General features: G+C 52.8%; 1 protein-coding gene across 3 annotated transcripts; it reads right to left on the reverse strand.

Annotated features, from left to right (window-relative positions):
* Positions 1-279: 279 nt before the first annotated feature.
* NCF4 (neutrophil cytosolic factor 4) lies at positions 280-19,148 on the reverse strand. 3 transcript variants are annotated; one of them, XM_005567397.5, is made up of 10 exons: positions 18,951-19,148; positions 13,737-13,821; positions 12,822-12,975; positions 10,470-10,540; positions 7,408-7,535; positions 6,244-6,301; positions 5,530-5,628; positions 2,582-2,712; positions 2,271-2,336; positions 280-666 (listed from the first exon to the last, which is right to left on the reverse strand). In XM_005567397.5, the coding sequence occupies exons 1-10, from the start codon at positions 18,980-18,982 to the stop codon at positions 471-473; spliced, it is 1,020 nt and encodes a 339-aa protein (XP_005567454.3). In that variant the 5' UTR covers positions 18,983-19,148; the 3' UTR covers positions 280-470. The 3 variants fall into 3 exon arrangements, with proteins under 3 accessions (XP_005567454.3, XP_005567453.3, XP_073859934.1); XM_005567396.5 differs by having other exon boundaries at positions 2,271-2,712; XM_074003833.1 differs by lacking the exons at positions 10,470-10,540; positions 12,822-12,975; positions 13,737-13,821; positions 18,951-19,148 and adding an exon at positions 10,205-10,330 and having other exon boundaries at positions 2,271-2,712.
* Positions 19,149-20,621: the final 1,473 nt, after the last annotated feature.

Consider the following 20,621-nt stretch of genomic DNA (forward strand, 5'->3'; position numbering starts at 1 on the left):
TGAGGACTTGGTATTGGTGGGGCTTTGGAGGGCACCCAGAGCAGATCACTTCTGTGGGGCAGGTGGCCAATCGCAGGAAAAGGGGAGCAGTGGGAGGGAGAAGGGATATGGCTTGGGGACCCTCAGGTTTCCCCCCAACACAGGGACAGAGCAAGGAAATGGGGTGGCAGGACAGAGGTCTCAGAGCCAGGGCCCCTGCCAGATATAAATGGCCTCCCCGTGGATGCTCATTAAATTGTATTTTACTCGCATGAAAGACACTCTTTCCCTGAAGCCTGCCCCGTTGAGATGGAATGGTTTATTTAAATCAGATGTAAAGAGTAGAAAGAGACAGATTACAAACCCCATGGGTCCACCGGCCTCAGAGACGGGAAGTCTGCCCATTCCCCCAGGTTTTCCTGGTCCTAATCTCCTCTGAGAGCTGAAGGTTCTTGCTGGTGTCCCCTAACTGCTCCAGGGACACTGTCAGCTCATGGCGTCGTGTTGTAGACCCTGTAGTTGTCCTTCTGCGTGATGTGCAGCTTCCAGGGAAAGAGACGCTTCTGGGAGGGGAGGCCGCGAGCCTTCCGTACCATAAGCACCACGTCCTCATCTGACAGCAGCCGAACCAGATCCCCCTCAGCGTCCCGGTAATTCAGGGCGATGTCCTCCCTCTGGAACTCCCGCCTGCATGGGAAAGTCAGGGATAATCAAAGGGCCTAAGCATGGGGTAGGGGTAGGAAGAGGGGGTAAAAAAGTTTTATGTCCTGAAGCCAGGAGTGAGAAAAGGTCAGAGCCTGACACAAGCCTGTGTCATCCAAATAATCCAACCTCCCATTGTACAGATGGGGATATCGAGGCCTAAAACGGAGAAGAGGCTGGGTGTGGTGGCTCACACCTGTAATTCCAGCATTTTGGGAGGCCGAGGTGGGCAGATCACCTGAGGTCAGGAGTTCGAGACCAGCCTGGCCAACATGATGAAACCCTGTCTCTACTAAAAATACAAAAATTAGCTGGACGTGGTGGCATGCACCTGTGATCCCAGCTACTCAGGAGGCTAAGGCAGGAGAATCACTTGAACCCGGGAGGCAGAGGTTGCAGTGAGCTGAGATTGCACCATGCATTCCAGCCTGGGCAACAGAGTGAGACTCCATCTTAAAAAAAAAAGAGAAGAGACTTTCACAGGAAATTAGTGGCACAGCCTGAAGTGTCTTGTGTATAAATGTGCTAAAAGCTTAAGAGTTGTGAAGAAGAGTAGGTTTGACTGGGCACAGAGTAGGGCCGTATAAAGCCTCAGAGAGAAACCTGTGTGAGGCTATTGAGGAGAACCTTGTAAGGACAGGAACTGTCTGGCCTGGGTGCAGGAAGATGCGCATCCTTCTACTTAGCTGGTGTACATAGAAATTGATCTGAACTTTCTACCAGTAGTTTGACAACGTGGGCCAGAAGGCTGTGAGACTTGCAAATGCTTTAATCCCCAAATCTACTTCTTGAGCATCATTACAAGGAAATGATCAGATAAGTCATCAAATAGGTGAACTAAGATGGTCTGTACAACGTTGTTTAGAGTAGTAAAAAAGTAGAAGAAATCCTAAGAGACCAGTAAAAGCACATGGCCATATTAATGATGTAGCCACAGAAAGGTTTTGTGCAGCCAAAGTAACTTTTGTGTGTGCATGTGTGTGTGGGATATAAGTACTGAAGAAATCTGAGTGTACGTCACTAATGAGGCGGGTAAAAATATGAGGTGATTTCACTTCTTCGTATCTTTCTGACATGGTTACTGACATTTCATATATATATATATACACACACACATATATATATACACACACACATATATACACACACATATATATACACACACACACACACATATATATATATAATGAGTTGGTACAACTTTTACAGTCAGAAATGTAACAATGCAATTACTGTTCTGTAAAATAACTGTCCAGCAATGTCCTGGACCTGGGGCGGGTAGTGAGTCCCTGAGGGTGGATGGCTCAAGTCCAAGGCTTTTAGCCCGAGAGACTTTAGCTCCAGCTGCAGATCCGGATCTAAACCCACAACTTGTGTGAGCTCAGCCAAGTCCCCTAACCTCTCTGCGGCTTCCCCACTCGTCTCTAAAGTGGGGAGATGCTACCTAACCTGTAGGGCTGGGCTGTGGATAAAACGAGAAGACAAAGTACATGCAAAACCCCAGCACCTTCGTACTAGTGTTTAACATTTCTCCCTGCGCTCTCTTCTCCAGAGTGTCTGGCTCCCCAGCCCCATTCCCAGTCCCTCACCTCGTGAGCTCCAGCAGGTCTTTGAATAGGGGAGTGCTGCTAAGATCTTCCTCCACCGCGATGTCTCTAAGGGGGTGACAGGCTGGGGTAAGGAGGCATCAGGCTGGAAGTGGGGTGTGGGGTGGGGAAAAGGGGAATGAGGCTGGCCAGGCCACCCTGGACGTTGATGTCTTGTTACAGCATTGTGGCTCATCTGGGAGCCACTGGGGGCTTTGGAGTGGGAGAGGGACCCAAGAGAGGGTGATACGAGAGGTGGCGGTGGTAGGGATGGCAGGAAGACTGGACGGGCCCCTCCCTCCCAGGCCACAGACTTGACGGTGCTGACGGTGTCGTCGTAGTAGTAGCAGCGCAGCCAGTTGGTGGGGTCGTCCTCCTCAGGGAAGTCTTTGAGGATCTTCACGAAGGAGAGAGGGAAGATGCCTGTGGCTCCCCGGACAGTGCCCTGCAGAGGAAGAGAAGGCATGCCAGGCTGGTGAGAGGAGAGGCAGCAGAGCCACACCTCGGAGCCCTCAGCCCCGTTCTAATGACGGGGAAAGGCAGACGAGGTCCTGGTCTTCTTCTGTAGAGGGAGGAGAGAAGGCGAGGAAGTTCACTGAGCTGGTCACTTCTAAGAAGGCTTATATTTGGGTTTTACAATATGTCAGGGTCTGGATTATATAGAAAGCTGCTTTTGTCTCACTCATTCACTCATTCATTCAACAAAGACTTCTTGAGAACCAGGCACTTGACAGGCTCTGGGCTCTCAAAATAGATAAAAGTCCTTGGGCCTGGCGCAGTGGCTCACACCTGCAATCCCAGCACTTTGGGAGGCTGAGGTTGGCGGATCACCTGAGGTCAGCCTGGCCAACTTGGCGAAACCCCGTCTCTACTAAACATATAAAAATTAGCCGAGCATGTTGGCGCATGCCTATAATCCCAACTACTCGGGAGGCTGAGGCGGGAGAATCACTTGAACCTGCGGGGTGGAAGTTGCAGCGAGCCAAGATCGCGCCATTGCACTCCAGCCTGGGCAACAAGAGTTGAAACTCTGTCTCAAAAAATAATAATAATAATAAAAAATAATAAGTCCTTGCCCCCACGGAGTTTCCAGTACGATGGAGAATGACAGGGTGCGCGCGCTGTGAACAATGACCTACCCAACGAGTCGGATGGTGGCAGGTGTTATAGATGAAAATAGAACATGGAAGGAAGAGGATGAGGGATGAGGAAGGGCCCTGCTGATGATCCCACTCATTCATTCATCAGATACAATTGTGCCTCTGCTCTAGACCACGTAGCCACAAATCAGACCCAGACCCGGCCACGGCCTGGGCTTTGGGCACGTGTTCTGTTCATCTTCACAACAACCCTATGGAAGACGGATTATTTACATGCCATTTTGCAAACATATTAACCAAGGTTCAAGGTGGTTCCTTCCCTGCCCCTGAGGCCAGCAGTTAGTTAGCGAACTGATAAGTAGGACTTTCCGGAAAACAGGAAGGCAATACATGTTTTCTATTTCTAGAAAGTGACCCAGAGATACTCCTCAGGCAGCTGTAAGAGCCCTGAATTCCTGAGATGGAGATCTATGATTAGGGTAAAATGGAAACTGCTAAACTGGCTAAACCAGTGGCTACTACTAGCTCCTCTCCAGGGCCTGGATGCCAGGGACCCAACCCAACTCTTAGAGGTCCTGGGACTCCCGGGGGCTGACCCCGCCTCTGGGTCTGTCCCAGAACCTCCTTCAGGCACTCCCCACAGGAGCACTAAGTCTGAAGACAGGACCTAATACGAAAGGCTGGCCCCAGGCCAAGGCCCAACACAGCCACTTCCCACCTCCACTCACTGAGTGAGAACGGAGCCCTTCTGTGGGCCATGCTGGGACAAAGCAGTGACTGGGAAAGGCCCTGGCTTTGAAGTTTCATTTAGGTCTTCTAATGACCCTAGTACCTGGCCAGGCGCCACACATTCAGGCTCTGGGGCGAGCCCTGGCCATCTACCACCTCCTTTACCCCTTCCAGGAAGCCGATGAAGAAACATTTACAGAAAAGGAAACCACAAGTTTGAGCAAGTTTCCAAAGGTCCACAAAGCTAGTGAAAAACAGAGCTAGGAAATGGCCCAAACAGGCTGACTCTGAGTTCGCGCTCTTCATCAGCAGCTTTTATTGCTGCAGGCAGGGTGTGTACCATTGTCCCATATTACACAGGTGGCTGCGATTTCACCGCTCAGGAGCAAATTATCTGGACAGCCATGTGGTTGCTGCAACTTAGCAGTGCTGCTGGCATCTAGTGGAGAGGCCGGGATGTTGCTGAACACCCTGCAATGCTCAGGACAACCCCACAAGGGACCATCTGGCCCCAATGTCAATAATGCCCCTGCTGAGACACCTACTGCAGACCAAGAAACTAAACTCAGTAGGTGAACTTACTTGCCCTAAGCAGCCCATTTTTCAGGGTCAGAACCAAAGACAAGTGCATGAGCTCCAGAATGTTCTGCTCCCACCGAACATCTGCCTCCCCAAAGGCTGTGTTCCCGCAGGCTCCCCAACCTGCCTGGATCTCCAGGACTATCCTCAGATAGCATCTCTTCCCTGAGGCCTTCTGAGACGGTCCTCAGTCTCTGAAGCACACAATGCCTGAGGCAACCTCACCTCCAGCCTCACCTCTAATCTCAGCCTAACCTTACCTGCATTCTCACCTCCATCCTCACCTCCAACCTCACCTCCATCCTTATTCCAAACCTCACCTCCAACCTCATCTCTAACCCCACTTCCAACCTCACCTTCATCCTCGACTCCAAACTCACTCCCATCCTCACCTCTAATCTCACCTCCATCCTTACCTGCAAACTCACCTTCCTCACCTCTGTCCTCACCTCCATCTTTACCTCTAACCACATCTCCAATCTCACTTCCATTCTCATTTCCATCTTCACCTCTAATCTCACCTCCAATCTCACCTCCACCCTCACCTCCAATCTCACCTCCACGCTCACCTCCATCCTCACCTCCAATCTCACCTCCATCCTCACCTCCAACCTTACCCCCAATCTCACCTCTATCCTCACCTCCACCCTTACCTCCATCCTCACCTTCACCCTCATCTCCATCCTCACCTCCAGCTTCATCTCCACCCTCACCTTCCTCACCTCCAATCTCACCTCCACCCTCACCTTCATCCTCACCTCCAATCTCACCTCCACCCTCACTTCCATCTTCACCTTTAATTTCACCTCCAACCCCACCTCTAATCTCACCTCCATCCTCACTTCTGAACTCACCTCCAGCCAGTCTTTGTTGATCCGACTGAGGAGGAAGATCACATCTCCGGCTTTGAAATTCAGCTCCAGTTTGCTGTTTCCAGTGAAGTCAAATAGAGCCTGAGGAGAAGCATGCAGTAAGGAGGGAAGGAGAAAACACTCACTGAGTTCCTACAGAAGGGCCTTACATACTTTAGTCTCCCATTTTACAGATGTAGAAACTGAGGCTCGGGGAGAATAAGCGACTTGTCTGAGGCCATCTCATTTTTTAGTGGAGGAGCTGGGAATTGAACCCAGGTCTCCCTGACTCTAGGTTGGGTGCTCCTTCCAGAGCTGGTGGGGGTGAGCACACACGGAAGGGTTCGAACTCTCTGGGCTGAGACCTACCCTGGTCCCCAGGCTTCATCGCAGGCTGGGCCTTGTCTGAGTCATCTCTGCGGCTTCCATGCCTAAGGCAGGGCCGACTCAGAGGAGGCTCAGGCAAACTGACCGGAGGAGCATACGGATGGAAGCGCTCCCCTCTGGCTCCGCACGTTGGTCACATTCCCTCCCCTTAGCTGGGCTCTGGAATGCCCAGTGGCAGAGGCTGAGGCTGTAACCCCTTCCTTCCTCCAGGTGCTCAGCACTCTCCCAGGCACACAGCAGCGCCCAGCAGGAGAGGCCCAGTGGCTGGCAGGGGGGCCAAGGCCGATGCCCAAAGTGTGAGAGCCTGGCCAGCACGGGGGTGGGGGATACCTCTGCTCTCGGAGCTGCCATGCGGTCAACGCTGTTGCCTTGTGGGGACACGCTTTTGCTGTGGAGAGAGAAGAGGGGCTTGTTAGCCGTGTGATTCTCTCAGGGCCCAGCTTCCTGCTTCTGTGTCCAGAGGAGCCCCTTGCAAGGAGCTGGGAAGGCGGGGGAGAGAGAAGATGCTGAAATGTGGCTGCAATTCCTCCTCCAGGTAGGCACACTTGTCCCCAAATCTTCACAACCACTTTGGAGGTAGGGTTGTTCTCCCTTCTTTATGGACCAGGAAGCCAGGCTCAGAAAGCAGGTGGGGAAGGGGATACATGCTCATTCCATGCCTTTCACTTGCCAAAGTGTTCAGATTTGTTTGTTTCTCTGCTCCCTACAATCAAGCTCTGATGTAAATGTGACCGTTGTAATTTTTCAGCGGAGGGAAACTGAAGGTTGGAGAGGTGAAGTGCCTTGCTCTGGGGCCTGTGGCTGCCATGTGGCACAGCTGGAATTAAGACACACCTGACTGTGTGCAGAGGGGAGATGCCAGGCATGGAGAGGACCCTTGGAGACATTGGTGGGAGGAAGCGGAGGGAGGAGCTGGTGGGGAGCTCAGGAGTTCCGTCCTGCGTTTTCCAGAATTCTTAGTAGCAGCAACCTGGGCTTTGGAAGTCAAGCAGTCTATGAGTGGCTGAATTTTTGGTGGGAGGGATGGGATTTTTGGAATAAGGGAGGAGCAGTGTGCCCTGGAGGCCAGCGTGATACAACCAGAGCCACAGCTGGCCCCACGGAGCTCCAACACACCAGGAGAAGGCATTCCCAGAGCTGCTCAGAGAATGTTTGTGGATAAGGCAGCTCTTCCCTCCTCTCTGGCCCCAATTCTTTCCAGGCACCCAGAGCTTCTGGGTCATCCCCAGTGGTTGCTGTGGCACCAGACTCTCCAGAGTCAATATCCCAGTCCTTGTCTTCCAGTCCTTATGATCACATTGAGAGGCACACACCCTCTGTCCCTCCAAACCTGAACACTACTTTCTAAACCCATTGAATAAACCAAATCACCCTGGAGTGTCCAGGGATATGGCTGATCTGTATTTTCCTTCTCTCCTTTCAGGGAAAAGAGATGCTTTTCCAGCAGGGACCCAGGGCTCTGGCCATGTGGAAGCCCAGGGGCTGGTCACTTACACTTTCCGGGTGCGCGGGCGGAGCCGGCGGAGTGCCTGGGGCACCTGCTCTGAGTCATAGGGTGACTGGTAAAAGAAGATCCGGACGTCCTCGTCCATCAGCACCCAGACCGGCAGGCTGAGCAGGCTCTGTGTGGGTGAGACAGCAGAACCAGTGGGGTAGTCAGCAGAAGGATCTGGACACCCCAGCCCGGATGTCCCATCCCCGAGCCCTGACATCAGCCCTCCTCTCTTTACTAATGCATGTTGCCTGATAACAGAAACACGTTGTTTAAAAAAAAATAAGAAAACTCAGCATGCTGAAGGTAACACTTCACAAGCTCTGCTTCTGGGTCCAAGGTCAGGAGAGGGACCAGGGGCTTGAGAAGAGTCCCTTCAGAAAAGACTTAAAGTTTTCCAGAAACAGCAAAAATGGAGATGACAAGTAACATGACTTTGTGGTGACTTCACCAGGTGGGTATCACATGCATGCCCTTGCTCCATCTCTTGGCATCCCATGAGTTAGGATCAGAGAGGTGAAGGGATCTGCCCAAGACCACACAGCCTAGCAGGGGACAGAGCTGGGGCACCCAGAGCCGTCTGTCACTAAAAGCTACCCAAAGCTCAAGGTGAGACAACAGTCGGCGGGGGTGGGGGCTCCCAAAATAACCCAAATTAACAACAGTTGGTGGCATTATAGCCTACAAAATGCTTCCTGATACTTTATCTCATATCATAGTTAGGGAAACTGAGGCTTGGAGAGGGAAGTACCTGGCCCTGAAGAGCAGAGCTAAGTGGCAGGACCCAGACTTAAGCCCTAGTGTCCTTGTTTCATCCAAGCTGGTTACACCCACCACGATGCAAAGACCTTGAAGTTGTGAGGACGCGAGCACCGAGCGCCTGGCGGGGTCATCTCACCAAACTCCAAGCACACAGGTCTGGGGACACTGAGGTTGGCTTTGGGTACTGAGGCCCCAGAGGCACCCAGAGCCCTGCAGAGGATCTCATGGGGGCAGCAGGTTGAGGTGGGGTCGGGGAACTTTGTCCGAGAGGAACTGGCAATGCAGAGTCAGGAAAAGGCTGTCATATGGGGACAGCCTGGGAGGTGCTTCAGGAGCCAGGGGCTCCTGGGATCGAATCTCAGCTCTTCCTGTCACCAGCTGTGTAGCTTTGGGCAAACCTGGCTCCAGATGGTCATTAATAAAATGGGGACAATAATAGCCTCTCCCTCGTGGGATTGTGTGAGAATTAAATAAGTAAATATATGCGTAATCCTTAGAACAGGTGTATAACAGGTGCCCATCAAAGTTGGATATCATCATTGTTACTGTCATTTTCATTACAATGAGGCACAGTGGGTAAGAGCTGAAACCCTGGGGTCACAGATATGTGAGTTCAAATCTCATCCCACCTACCTAACTGCTCTGTCACACTTAACTCACAAGTTACTGGGGAATTAAATAAGATTATTCATGTATCCATAAACGTGTATCAAGAGCTTTCCGGTTGCCAGTCAAAGCTCTTCACGTAGTTCCAGGCAATTGTCATTATCACGTGATTCACATTCTTCATGACGGCAGGGTGAGACCAGTGGGTAGGACTTATGGAGAGTTGGGCTTTTCTCATAGCTGCCCAGACAAGCAGCCTGGGTCAGGGCAGAGTGGTAGTGAGCTCCCCGTCTCTGAGGGTATGCAAGCACAGGATGGGGTGGCCGTGGCAAAGATTCCTGCATTGAATGGTCTCTGACTTCCAGGAACCCAATCGGACACAAAGAGGCAGAGATGGATCCTCTGGGCTGCTGGTTGCTAAGACCAGGTGTGGAATGAGGAGCCCCAGTTCCCCAGCCTCACCTCCTACCTTCTCTTCCTCTTTCCCTCCCTCCCTCCAGAGCCCACTCCCCTATTCTAGCCCTGGGGGAGAAAGGTGGAGCCTCAGCCACCCTGAAGGAGCAGCTGGAGCCCACTCAGCTTCCCTCCCTCCCTCTTCCCTGCTCAGAGCCCAGGATTCCTGCAGCTACCTGCTCTCTCCTCCTTCCTCCCACCTCCTCTGCCCTCCATCTGCTCCCTTCCTCCATCAAGAGTCAAGATCTCTCACATTCTGGAAGCAGGTTCACAGTTTACAAAGCACTTTCTCATCCTGTTGTCAACAGATCCCAACTTCACTCCTGTGATACTAGAGGGCACTGCTCCATTTCACAAGTGTGAAAACCAAGGCCCAGAGAGGATGGGCAACTCACTCCAAATCACCCAGCCAGTCAATGTCAGAGTCAAGATTAAAGGACCCTATAGTCCAGTGCTCTTCAGCCGTGAGGACGCCTCTGGGCTGGGAGGAGGGCTTCCCTTGCCAGCTTCCTGAGGTCACTATCAGGCCTCTAGTGATGGTGCACTCACTGCCACCTCAGGAGGAACACTGACCCTTTCCTGGATGGCTCTGGCTAGTGGAAGTCCTTTCCGGACCACCTTGGCCTCTGCCTTTAAGATACTCCTTCCTCTATGCTCCCATCTCATAGAGATGCAGAGTTTGCAGGTCGGAGAATACACAAGGACCCCCAGCCAAGACCCATGAGTGTAGTTAAAATCCAGCCCATGCTCAGGTGAGGGGGTGTGTTGTTCCAGAGGAGACCTTCTCTAGTTTGCACAAAGATGCTATGTGAGCAACCTGTGGCCTGCTTGGCCACACCCCCATGATGGAGGCACACATATGTCTCCATGTGATCTTATGATCCACCTGTTGGCATTCCCATGGGACAGTGGGTACCTTGGGGGCAGGCTCTGTATGGAATTCACCTTTGTATCTTAACACCTGGCATAGACATTTACCTGTGGGCTTAGAGCATTAAATGAAGACTTGTCAATTCCAAGTGTGGCTCCTGTACCTTCTCCATTGCTCCTGCTCCTATCCCCGGAACCCTAAGGATGCATCCTGTTTTTCTCCCCAGACCAGGCCTTTAGGGATTGAAGATGGGGCCATCAGAGCCAGAGAGCCAGCTCCAGTTCCCAAAGCCATACACATGGATGGTACTTGGGCTCCCCCACCAACACTCCATGCCCTTCCACGTGCCAAGGTGGCAAGACCCTCTGGTACCTTCATGTAGGCGTTGAGGGCAGGTATCCTCATCTCGGCGATCTCCTGTTTCACACCCACGTAGACTTTGGCTGAGAAGAGACAAACAGCTGTCCTAGGAGCCTGGCCCAACACGGCCCCGGGGTTCAGGGCTGCCCCTGCAGGCCAGGAACCCTGGCCGGAGCCCCTTCCCGATGGCTCAACATTCTTCCCTGTTATCTTTTCACAGCGCTGAAGTGGCCACTCTGGCACCACCCAACTTTCATCCTCTGAGTTGTGCTATCACCAGCTGATATTTTTCTTGTCTTATTTTTTATTTACTGCCTGTTCATCCAAACACATACACACACACACGCACACACACACACGACTCTTAGTTCAAAGACAGCAGGATTTTCATCTGCTTGGCTCACAGCTGTACCCCCATCACCCAGGACAGTGGCAACACTGGTTGCACATTCAAGCTGCCCGAGGAGCTTGTAAATATCTCACTGTGTAGCACTTGCCCCAGAACAATTAAAACAGAATCTCTGGGGGTGGGACTCAAGAACCGGGATTCTTTCCATCTCTCAAGGCACTTCCACATACCACCATAGTTAAGAACCATGGGTCTAGAATCATGCCCAGATGAATTAACATTTGTTGAGTGGATGAATGAACAATTCCTCAAGCTCAAGGCAGACTGTTCTGGAGGAAAAGGAAATATGATGGGCTACCAAGAGACAAATGTCTCCTCCAGGTGCCTTCAGGTGGGTGCACTGGTGGAACCATTCACCTAGAGAACCCCCAGGAGGAAGCAAGCCTGAAACTTGCCTGGCTCCTGGTGTCCAGGAGATGGACAGAGGTGGTGGTGGTGGCGGTAGGAGGCACTGGGCTAGAGCTAGACATTTGGGAGTTAGGAGCAAGAAGGTGACAATTAAAGTCCCAGACATGGGTCAGTTTGCCAGGGTGAGTGTTTGGAATGAGAAGACAAGGCAGGGGACAGAGGATGTCCGCTCAGAGGATCCCCACCATCCAAGGAGCAGCAGAGAAGGTTGATTCTGTAACAGAGAAGCTGAAGGAATCTCTAGTAAGGTAGGAAGGGTATTGGGAGACACTGGTGCCTCTGGAGGTTGGAGAAAGCTTAACAGAGGAAGGAGTGGGGTGTGAAGATGAGGCTTGGCACTGGTCATGGAAGCCAGAATCGATGGGTCATGGCTCACCTCACCGAGAGGAATTTCTGTGGAGTAGTCAGAGCTAAACCAAGCTGGGAGGATGGCCATGCCAACGTGAGACAGTGTGCGAATGTGATTGCCAAAGGAAGAAGAAAGAGATCTTTAGGGGCCCTGGGGGCACGGAGGCTCAGGGAGTCTTGCTGTAAGAATGCTGTTTCATGGCTCAGGATTGTTTAAAGACAGAAGAGGGTTGAGGCTGTGGAGACGCTTAGCAGAGGAAGTTGGTATATCAAGGAGAAGATGAATATACAAGGAAAAGGAGGAGTAGATTGTCAGGGGAAAGCCCCAAAAGAGAGAGGAGGGAAAGTAATGGAGCCTGAGACGGGAGGCTGGCTTAGAGCAGGCAAGACTCCTGGGGGGAGCTTCAAGTTCCTTGGTGGGGCTGGATGAGAAGGAGCGGGGTCATATGCTGAGACAGAGAGACAGGGACAGAAAAAACAAGCCGGAGGTGGGGTTGGAGCCCTGAGGCTTGGGGAAGGGAGACAATGGTCCCTGTCTCTGGCCTGCAGGGCATGAAGAGCGCCACTGAGACCACCCCCTTGTAACCCATTCGTGATGGGATTTCCTCCCACGGGGCAGGTGTTAAGCAACTTGGCGCTGTCCAAGGTGGATGTTAGGATCCAGCTGGAGAGGAAGGACCAGGAGACCAGGGGGTGAGGGGACTGTTTGTAAGCAGAGGTGTGAGGCTACCCAACTTCCTGGCAGGACAGGGGAAGAAGGAGAGCCACAGGGACGCTAGAAGCCAAGACTATGAAGTCAGAGGGCTGGTCTCGTGGGAGGAAGCTGAGGGCAGGCAGGGAGGTGAGTCAGTGTGTTTAGGGACCAGACTGGGGGATTCCTATCTCTAAGGAAGGGAGGCCGGGTGCTGACGTGCTCCAGACTGTGGCCTCCTGGTAGTGGACAGCAGGAGCGAGTGGCCACCACTGTCATCAGAGCTCCGGGGCTGTGAGGCTAGAGTGCTTGGGGTGGAAGCCACAATGTGAGGCAGGGGGAGCCGTGGGGAGAGGGCTTGGCAGTCCATCACTGCCGGGAGTGGGGGCTATAAACTACATGAACAGTTTTCACTGGGGTTGAGATCAAATCACGGAACAGTGTCAGGGGCCATGGAAGGAAGGAGAGTCAGCAGCTCTGCAGCGGCAGGACAGGAGTGGCTGCCTACCTGGGAGTGTGGGCAGGGTACAGGCCAGGGCGCTGCTCTTACTATCTGGCCCGAAGCGCTCCTCCAGCTTGCTCTGCAAAGCATAGAACTGGCGGTAGCGGCGGTAGATGAGGTACTTGGATCCTCCTTTCGTCTTCACCTCGATGACGAAAACCTAAGGAGGACAGGGGTTGTGGGGAGGGCTCAGGGGCCAGGAGCAGAAGCCAAAAAAAGGCGGAGGGGAAAAGGGGAGGAGGATAAGGATGCAGAAGGGTCTCTGGAGGAGACCCGTGTCAAGTCAAAAGGCTGGTGCCCCAGAAGCAGACAAGCTTTGCTAAAAAACAAAAACAAAACAAAACAAACTGGAAAAAGAGAGGAAGTGAGACCTAGTGTTAGAGGCAAGAGCCCTTGGAAATAGGCCAAACACGTACTCAGGCCCAAGAAATGAGGAGCCATGCCTTGGAGGTCGTGGTGCAGAGTGAACCTACCCCTGGCTGTGTTGCGGGTACAGGATGCCCCCTCCATCTGTGTCTGAATATGACAGGGGTGTTGTGGGGGCAACACTAAAGTCCCTCACCCCCGACTCTCCAGGTGGAGGTTCAGAGGTCAAAGGACGCAATCAGGATTTCTCAACCTTAGTACCATGCTGGAGCCGGATAGCTCTTTGCCGGGGACGGGGCTGTCCTGTGCATGGTGGGGAGTTTAGCAGCACCCTGGATTCTACCCACTAGATGTGAAATAGACCTGCCCCAAGATGCAATAATCAGAATCTCCCAGGGTAATGTCAAATGGGCAAAATTGGTCCTGTTGAGAGCCACTGAGACAGAAGTTAAGAGATCAGAGAATTGGAGGTTCAGAGGTCAGAGGACAAGGTTCAGAGGTCAGCTGGGTGGAAGTTCAGAGGTTCTAGGGTGAAGGTCCAGGAGTCTCTCTTACAAAGTGACTGGTGAAGCCTCTCTTCTCCTCGATGTCAGCGATGTTGGCTGAGATGGCAACATCATCCGGAAGCTGTTCAAAGTCACTGTGCGTAGCAGAGGAAAAGAAATCCTGGTTATCACCCTGATGTATTTTGTGGGCCCACCGGATATGAGGTAGAGTGCAAAGCAAACCAATGTTGTGGATCTAACATTCGTCTCTTAGCACCCTTTCCCAGGCCAGGTCCTGCCACTGACCCTGGGAATATGGAGACAAGAAGACACAGTCCAGGCCTTGAGTGTAGGAATAGGAGGCTGGCGGCCTTACTGAGTGTAGGAATGGGAAGCTGGCGGCCTTACTGAGTGTAGGAATGGGAAGCTGGCGGCCACATTGAGTATAGGAATGGGAAGCTGGTGGCCACGTTGAGTGCAGGAATTGGAAGCTGGCAGCCATATAGCAATAGCCAAATTATAGTCTAACACATTGCTGTCCATTGCACCATGATGGATCTGAGCCAAACATCACCATCCAGCTCCTGTTTTCCAGCCTCCCTTGCAGTTAGGAGCAACCATGTGACCTGTTCTGGCCAATGAGACCTAAGAGGAGGCCTGGTGCAGGGGCCTCCCTAGAGTGCTCACATATCATCGCCTTTTTGAGGATTTCCCCAACCTGGGCACAATTAGGCAGTCTCTCTATGGGGCACTCCCCAGAGTGCTTGCTTTCCTGATCCCAAGGGATGAACAGGCTCAGCATGGTCTTCCCCTTTGAAAGCAGTCTTGAAGCAAGTGTGACATCCAGACCTACAGCAGCTATGTTGTCTCCATGAAGCAAGACATGAGAAAGGCCTAAGGAATCTCTGGGTGCTAGTCCTGATGTCACTGGCCTACAGAACCAACTATGGCTTACCTCTGGACTTTTTTTTTTTTTTTTTTTTTTTTGAGACAGAGTCTCGCTCTGTTCCCCGGGCTGGAGTGCAGTGGTGTGAGCTCAGCTCACTGCAACCTCCGCCTCCCAGGTTGGAGTGATTCTCCTGCCTCAGCCTCCCAAGTAGCTGGGATTACGGGGCAAGCCACCACACCCAGATGAGTTTTGTATTTTTAGTAGAGAGGGGGTTGCACCATGTTGGCCAGGCTGGTCTCAAACTCCCGACCTCAAGTGATCTGCCTACCTCGGCCTCCTGGGACTTCTTGTTAGGTGACCAAATAATTAATCTCCTGTTTGTTTAAGCCATCGTCAGTTCCTCCATTCCCTGCAGCCTAATGCATTTCCAACAGACACATTACCGATTTCTTGTTGTTCCTAAGTTACGATCGGGAGAGGCTGGGTACTGTTTGGATGTGGAGGTAAAAGAAAAGGCACTGTCAAGAGAGACACCCACACTTCTGGCCAGGATGCGGGGGCAGGGTTGATGGACTCAGTTTGGGGCATGCTAATTTGAGAGGCCTGTTGTATAGCTCAGGATCTCAGCATGGGAGGTCTCAGCTAAAAGGGGCGAGGTAGGAATAATCTTCTGCTTGTGGCTTGTGGCTAAGACCCCCGCTCCTGACACGGTGAAGAGCTACCAGGGAACAGAGGAGGGGTCTGAGGGACAGATAGGGGAAGAGGAAACAGACTTCCAAGGAGTGGGAGAAAGCACAACCAGGAGTCTCTGAGGGGTCACTGAGTTCAGTCACTTGGAGACAGACAAGGAAAAAACAAGAAGTAGCTATGATTCTTCTGGTGCAGCAAGTGGGAAACGGGAGAGAGTGGCAGGGGTGGCAGTGGTAGGGGGGATTGCAGAGGCTGCCAAGTCCCAGACCCCAGAGCTGGCTGGGACCTCAGGAGTCTACACACCCTAGTTCCAGTCCACGCCGGACCCACATGACCTGGAATCTGAGGCTGCATCAGAACTCAGGGGGCTGCCACCCAGAGGTGACTCAGGGTAGCAGTGGGCAGGTAGTGGAAATCCCCCCGCCCAGCCCCACTCACTTTCTACACTTGCTCCCTCGGTGATACCCTTGGGAGAAGCTTCCTCCTCCACTTTCTCCCCTGAGGCTGTGCTTGTCCTGGGTAATTTCCTCTGCAGTATGATACGGTAGGAAGGTGGGGGTGGGGGGCGCACGGGAAGGAACCTGAAGGGTAGAAAAGGCCCTGAGCAGGGCAGCAGGCAGGTTGGGTAATAAGAACGACAGCTACCTATTTCCTGAGGTCACCAGGTGCTCTTCTAAGACAGTGTCACCTTTGTACAGATCAGGAGACTGAGGCACGGTAAGTTTAGCCCAAGTAAAGTCGGGAAGCTGGGATTTGAGCCCAAGCAGTAGTAGTCTGACTCCAGAGATCTGTTACTGAACACTGCCGTACTGCCCCGCACTCTGAGCCTCCCAGCAACGTGCTGTGTGAACTTAAAAAAAATCCCAGCCCATCTCGGCCTGTGTCCCCATCTAAACTAATTATAATTTTAGCAAACCTGTATGTGGCACTGCCTGTGGGCCAGACACTGTTCTAAGCCCATTAAGACATATGGGCTCCTCAGATCTCACAGCTCCAAGGAGAAAGGAAGGGGATGCTGGACACTAAACAGATAATGACATAATTCAAATGGGCATAGTGCTGGGAAGGAAAAGCACATGGCATTTTGAACTATAACAGGAGCATGGCCATGATTCTATTCCCTCAAAGAATCAATCACGCAGCAGATAGGAGAGATTGGGAGCAGGAGCTTGTACTATGGAGGCTCATGTGCTGTCAGAGGGCGTCCTTGGGCTGAGGGTGGTCAAGGAGGGCTTCCCAGAAGGAGCAGCGCCAGTGGTCAGCCGGGAAAAGCAGAGAGGAGTTGGTCGCAGGATGGCATAAAAGGCCTTTCAGGCAGGGGGAACAGCAAGTGCAAAGGCCACAGCTGTGCAAGAGGGGCAAGTTCAGGGAACTGCAGGGAGCTGAGCACGGCTGGAGCACAGAGCGGGAGGCGGGACGTGATGAGAGACCAGCCGGAGAGACAGGCAGGGCCCGCTCATGAGGCGCCTTGATGCCTCGCAGACGCATTGGCAGATGCTCGAGGCACGGTCACAGCACTGGGGACAAGAAGATCAAGCTCCCTTGGGAAGATTTCTCCCTGTGCTCCGCTCCTTCCCTCCTCTGTAAAATGGGGACAGGAGAAGAACTTATGTCTCCGGGTGGTCCTGCAGTCCCATCTGTAACAAACACAGCCCTAAAATCCCCACAAGGGCAGGGACTCTGCTCACCCTACATCCCAATGCCCAGAACAGAGCCCGGCATACAGTAGGTGCTCAGTACTGCTCAATACACGGCCACTACTCTCGTCTGCATTTGTGGAGTTTTTTGATGGGCAGCATGAGAATGGCCTGGCTGCCTGCGGGGCAGGCAAGAAGAGCAGCAAACCCAACTGGAAGTCCCCCGGAGTATCCGCTCCCTTAGGGACCTCACCCAGGCCCTGCTGGGCCAGGACAATCTGCCTCAAGACACACTCGCGTAGTTCACGGACTTTGGAGCCTGGCCTGGGGGAGGCGTTGAAGCCTGACCCGGGGGAGGCTGAGGTTGGAAGAATCCTTGGAGGGCAGCCAGGGCAGCTTTTCTGGCACCTGGCACACAGTAGGTGCTCAAAGCATGTCTGTTGGAACCGAACTTGCCACCCCTGAGGCAGCCCTCCCCATCTTTGGATGTCTCGCCTTGGAGTTCTAGAAAGTCCTGCTGCGCCAACCTGTGCCCTCTCCTCGTACTCTCTGCTTTGACCTCAAGCAGAATAATCCAGGCTCACTTTCAGATAAGGCCTTCGAGGTACAGGAAGACCCGTGTCCCCAGTACCTGGCTCAAGGCCTCATGAAAAGCAGTCCCTCCCCGTCTGAGGGCGAAGGCAACTGAAAGCGGACAGGGAGCAGGGGAGGGAGCACACAGTGCTGCTGGCCAGCTCTCGGCGTCATCCCCTGAACCCTGTACCCCGGAAAGCAGGAAGTGCCCAAGCCTCAAACAGCTGCTGTTTCCGGAAGGTTCGAGTTTGCGTGCAGCTGGGTCCACCAGGAGCATGTGTGGGGAGGAAGGAATTGAGGTCGGACAGCCTTACCCAGCTCCTGCACCCTGCTCTGAGGCTCAGGAAGGCCACACAGGCTCCCCTCTAAGAATTTGCTTCTGCTGCCCTTGCCCCCACACACCCCTCAGGTTCTACTTCCAGCCCCTGGCCCCACCGTGGGCCTTCTGTTCCCCGTGTAGGCCCACACCAGCCTGGCCTGTCTCTGGTGACCCCGAGTGGCCTCCACCTAGGTAACAGGGGTCACCTGCTGTTCCAGTCCAGGGGGTGCAGGGGCCAGGTTCTGTGTCCTTAGGGCCCCTGTAGCTCAGAGCGCAGGCCTAGCTACTAAGGAAGAATTCTGAAAACACTTCCCAAGCGACGAGGCTAGACGCTGGTGAGGCTGTGCTCCAAGCCCCAGCCTTGCCAGTCACTCTCTGTGACCCTGAGTAAGTCTCTTATCCTCCCTGGGCCTCAGATTTCTAAATTGTACAATGGCAAGGTTGGACTAGAAGAATCTAAGACATTTTTCACCTCAAAGATCCATCCATCCATTCATTTATTCATTAATTTGGCAACATTTATTGAGCCCTTGGTCCTGGTGCTCAACAAGGATGAGCTACCTTCTAGGGATACAGCAGTGATCAAAACAGACAAAATGTCTCATGGAGCTTGCTTCTCATGGGGGAGCCAATGATAAAGAAAAAAATAATAAATGAGCATGTAATATTATTCCAGTAATATAAGAACTAGGCAGAAAAGGGAAATAGGGCAAAGGGTCAGACAGCAATGAGGTAAAGGCTGTCAGGAAGGCTTCTCAGAGGAGGTGACATTTGAGGCAAGCCCTGATTAGAGGAAGAACAAGCCAGATTCTGTGAATTCTGTTTGCATAGAAGATGGAAAGTCATTGCTGATCCCCATGTGAGGCAAAGGGCCCCAGTCTGGGACCCAGGACACCTGCATTTCTCTCCAGACACGGCCAGTCACTCATTGTGTGACCGTGGGCAAGTCACTCCCACTCTTGGAGCCTCGGTGTTCTCATTTGTGTCTGAGGGTGGTGAGCCACAGCTCAAAGTTTCCTTAAAGCAGTTCTGAGAGGCTGCATTTCTGAGTATTTGGGTTCTGACTCAACCCCAGCCTCTCATGTTGATCAGGGACTGCAGAAGGACTGGCCTTTTTCCCCAAGGCCTATCAGGAGCAGTGAGAAGGCCCGGGGGCGGCCACACTCCGGCACTCACCTCTCGGCCCGCAGCTGCTGGGCCACGGCCATGGTGGGCGATGGTCCCAGGGAGCAGGTGGAGAGTCTCGCCCAGCCAGTCCCAGGCTGAGTTCACCTCTCACTTCCTCCAGCCACCCTGCTTCTCGTCTCAGCCTGCGGTCCTGGGAGTCCCCAAGAGCTGCCTTTGGGGAGGCTCAGGCCTGCTTCTCTCCACTCTGGCAGAGGCTCCTCCTCCAGGCTTTCTGGGCCTAGCCTGTGACCCACACTTCCTCTTACCTCACCTCCCAGCTGCACAGAAATTAAGGAAGTGGACCCTCGGGTGCCAGGTTTGCAGGAATCCACTTCTTGATGCCAGTCCTTGGCACTAAGCCTCAGTTGGGTATCAGAAGTTGCTCCATCAGAGATGGGGTCCCAGCCATCAGGGGGTCTTGTGACCTTGGGGAGTCACTTCTCATCCTCTGGCCCATCAAACCCAGCCCTTATTCTCTTACTGCCAAGCCTTTGCCTGAACTCTTCCCCAGGCCTGGAATGCTGGTCTCCATTTTCCTGTGATCCCTTAGGCCCAGAGTAAATGCCACCCCCTCCAGGAAGCCCTCCCGGTTCCTCTGGCCTCTGTCGTCCTAGAGTGTGAAGTTTGGTTTATGCTCCCTGGCACTCTGGGAGTGCCTTTCCTCATCCTTAGATGTCCATGTCTAGCCAATCCTCTTTCACAGGGCTGCCAATCAGTGAGTTTCACCCTCCCTGCTTAAACTCTGCTGCCTCATCACCCTGTGCTCAGGAGAAAGTCCAGAGTCCTTGCCCTGCCTGCCTCCTATGCCCTTGAGGCCCTGCAGCCTTCCCCAACCTCCACTCCTGAGCTCCCTTTTTCTCACTGGCCTCCTTTCCATTTCTAGAGTGTTCTAAGACGTCCACCCCAAGGCCTTCGTGCATGGTGTTCCCTCTGCTGGAATGAGCTCTTCACTGCCTCCTTTGCATCTCGGCTTAGAAGTTACGTCTTTAGCGAGAGCTTCCCTGACTGCTCACCCTAAATTAAGGCCCTCCCTACCACATTCTCTCACAAGTCCCTGCACGTCTACTGCAGAGCACTCATAACTATTGTCATCACATAGTCGTTTGTGTATCTGTGTGTTTAATCCCTGGCTAGCAGCGTGCCTGGCACATTGCAAGCACTCAACCAATATTCAGTGAATGAATGAAACTCTGCTAGTCAGTGACTGCGGCTCCTAACAGGTGTGGCTATTTGATTCTGAAGGGACCTCTCTGAGAAGATGTCCACAGGAGTCATTGGCACAGCCACACCCAGTAACTCCCCGTCAACCACACACGCTCACACACTCGTATTCATAGATGCAGAGCAGAAAGGCGTTTTAAACTACTTCACACATTCAAGTCTCAGCTAAAAAACAAGAAAGCATAATTTTCAGGTAGGATCAAAGACAGGGGTCAGGAATCTGTACCAGGGAGAGGGGAATGTGGCCCAGAGCCCATGGGAAAACCAAGACTGGATATGCTTGTTGGGCTGAGAATTTAATGCCAAATCTGGGACTAGGTACAGGCCACAGGTCCTGCTGTTGGCAGAAAGTCAAATCTGAGCTCTCAGTGTAAAGTGAGTGTCAGAACCGATTATGGGAACAGAGTTTCTCAGCCGTCAGCTTGGAGTCACAGCAGGAGTTGAGGTCCTCTCGCAGGC

The sequence above is a fragment of the Macaca fascicularis genome, chromosome 10, assembly GCF_037993035.2.
Source record: "Macaca fascicularis isolate 582-1 chromosome 10, T2T-MFA8v1.1".
In the NCBI taxonomy this organism is placed as follows: domain Eukaryota; kingdom Metazoa; phylum Chordata; class Mammalia; order Primates; family Cercopithecidae; genus Macaca; species Macaca fascicularis.

What these genes read in the sequence shown, in the direction of transcription:
- NCF4 (XM_005567396.5), bottom strand. Translation starts at nt 18,982, where the DNA reads ATGGCCGTGGCCCAGCAGCTGCGGGCCGAGAG. An exon ending in TGGCAGCTCCGAGAGCAGAG is followed by an intron (nt 5,629 to 6,243) that starts GTATCCCCCACC and finishes GCTTCTCCTCAG; the next exon opens with GCTCTATTTGACTTCACTGG. An exon ending in GACCTGCTGGAGCTCACGAG is followed by an intron (nt 667 to 2,270) that starts GTGAGGGACTGG and finishes TTTCCCATGCAG; the next exon opens with GCGGGAGTTCCAGAGGGAGG.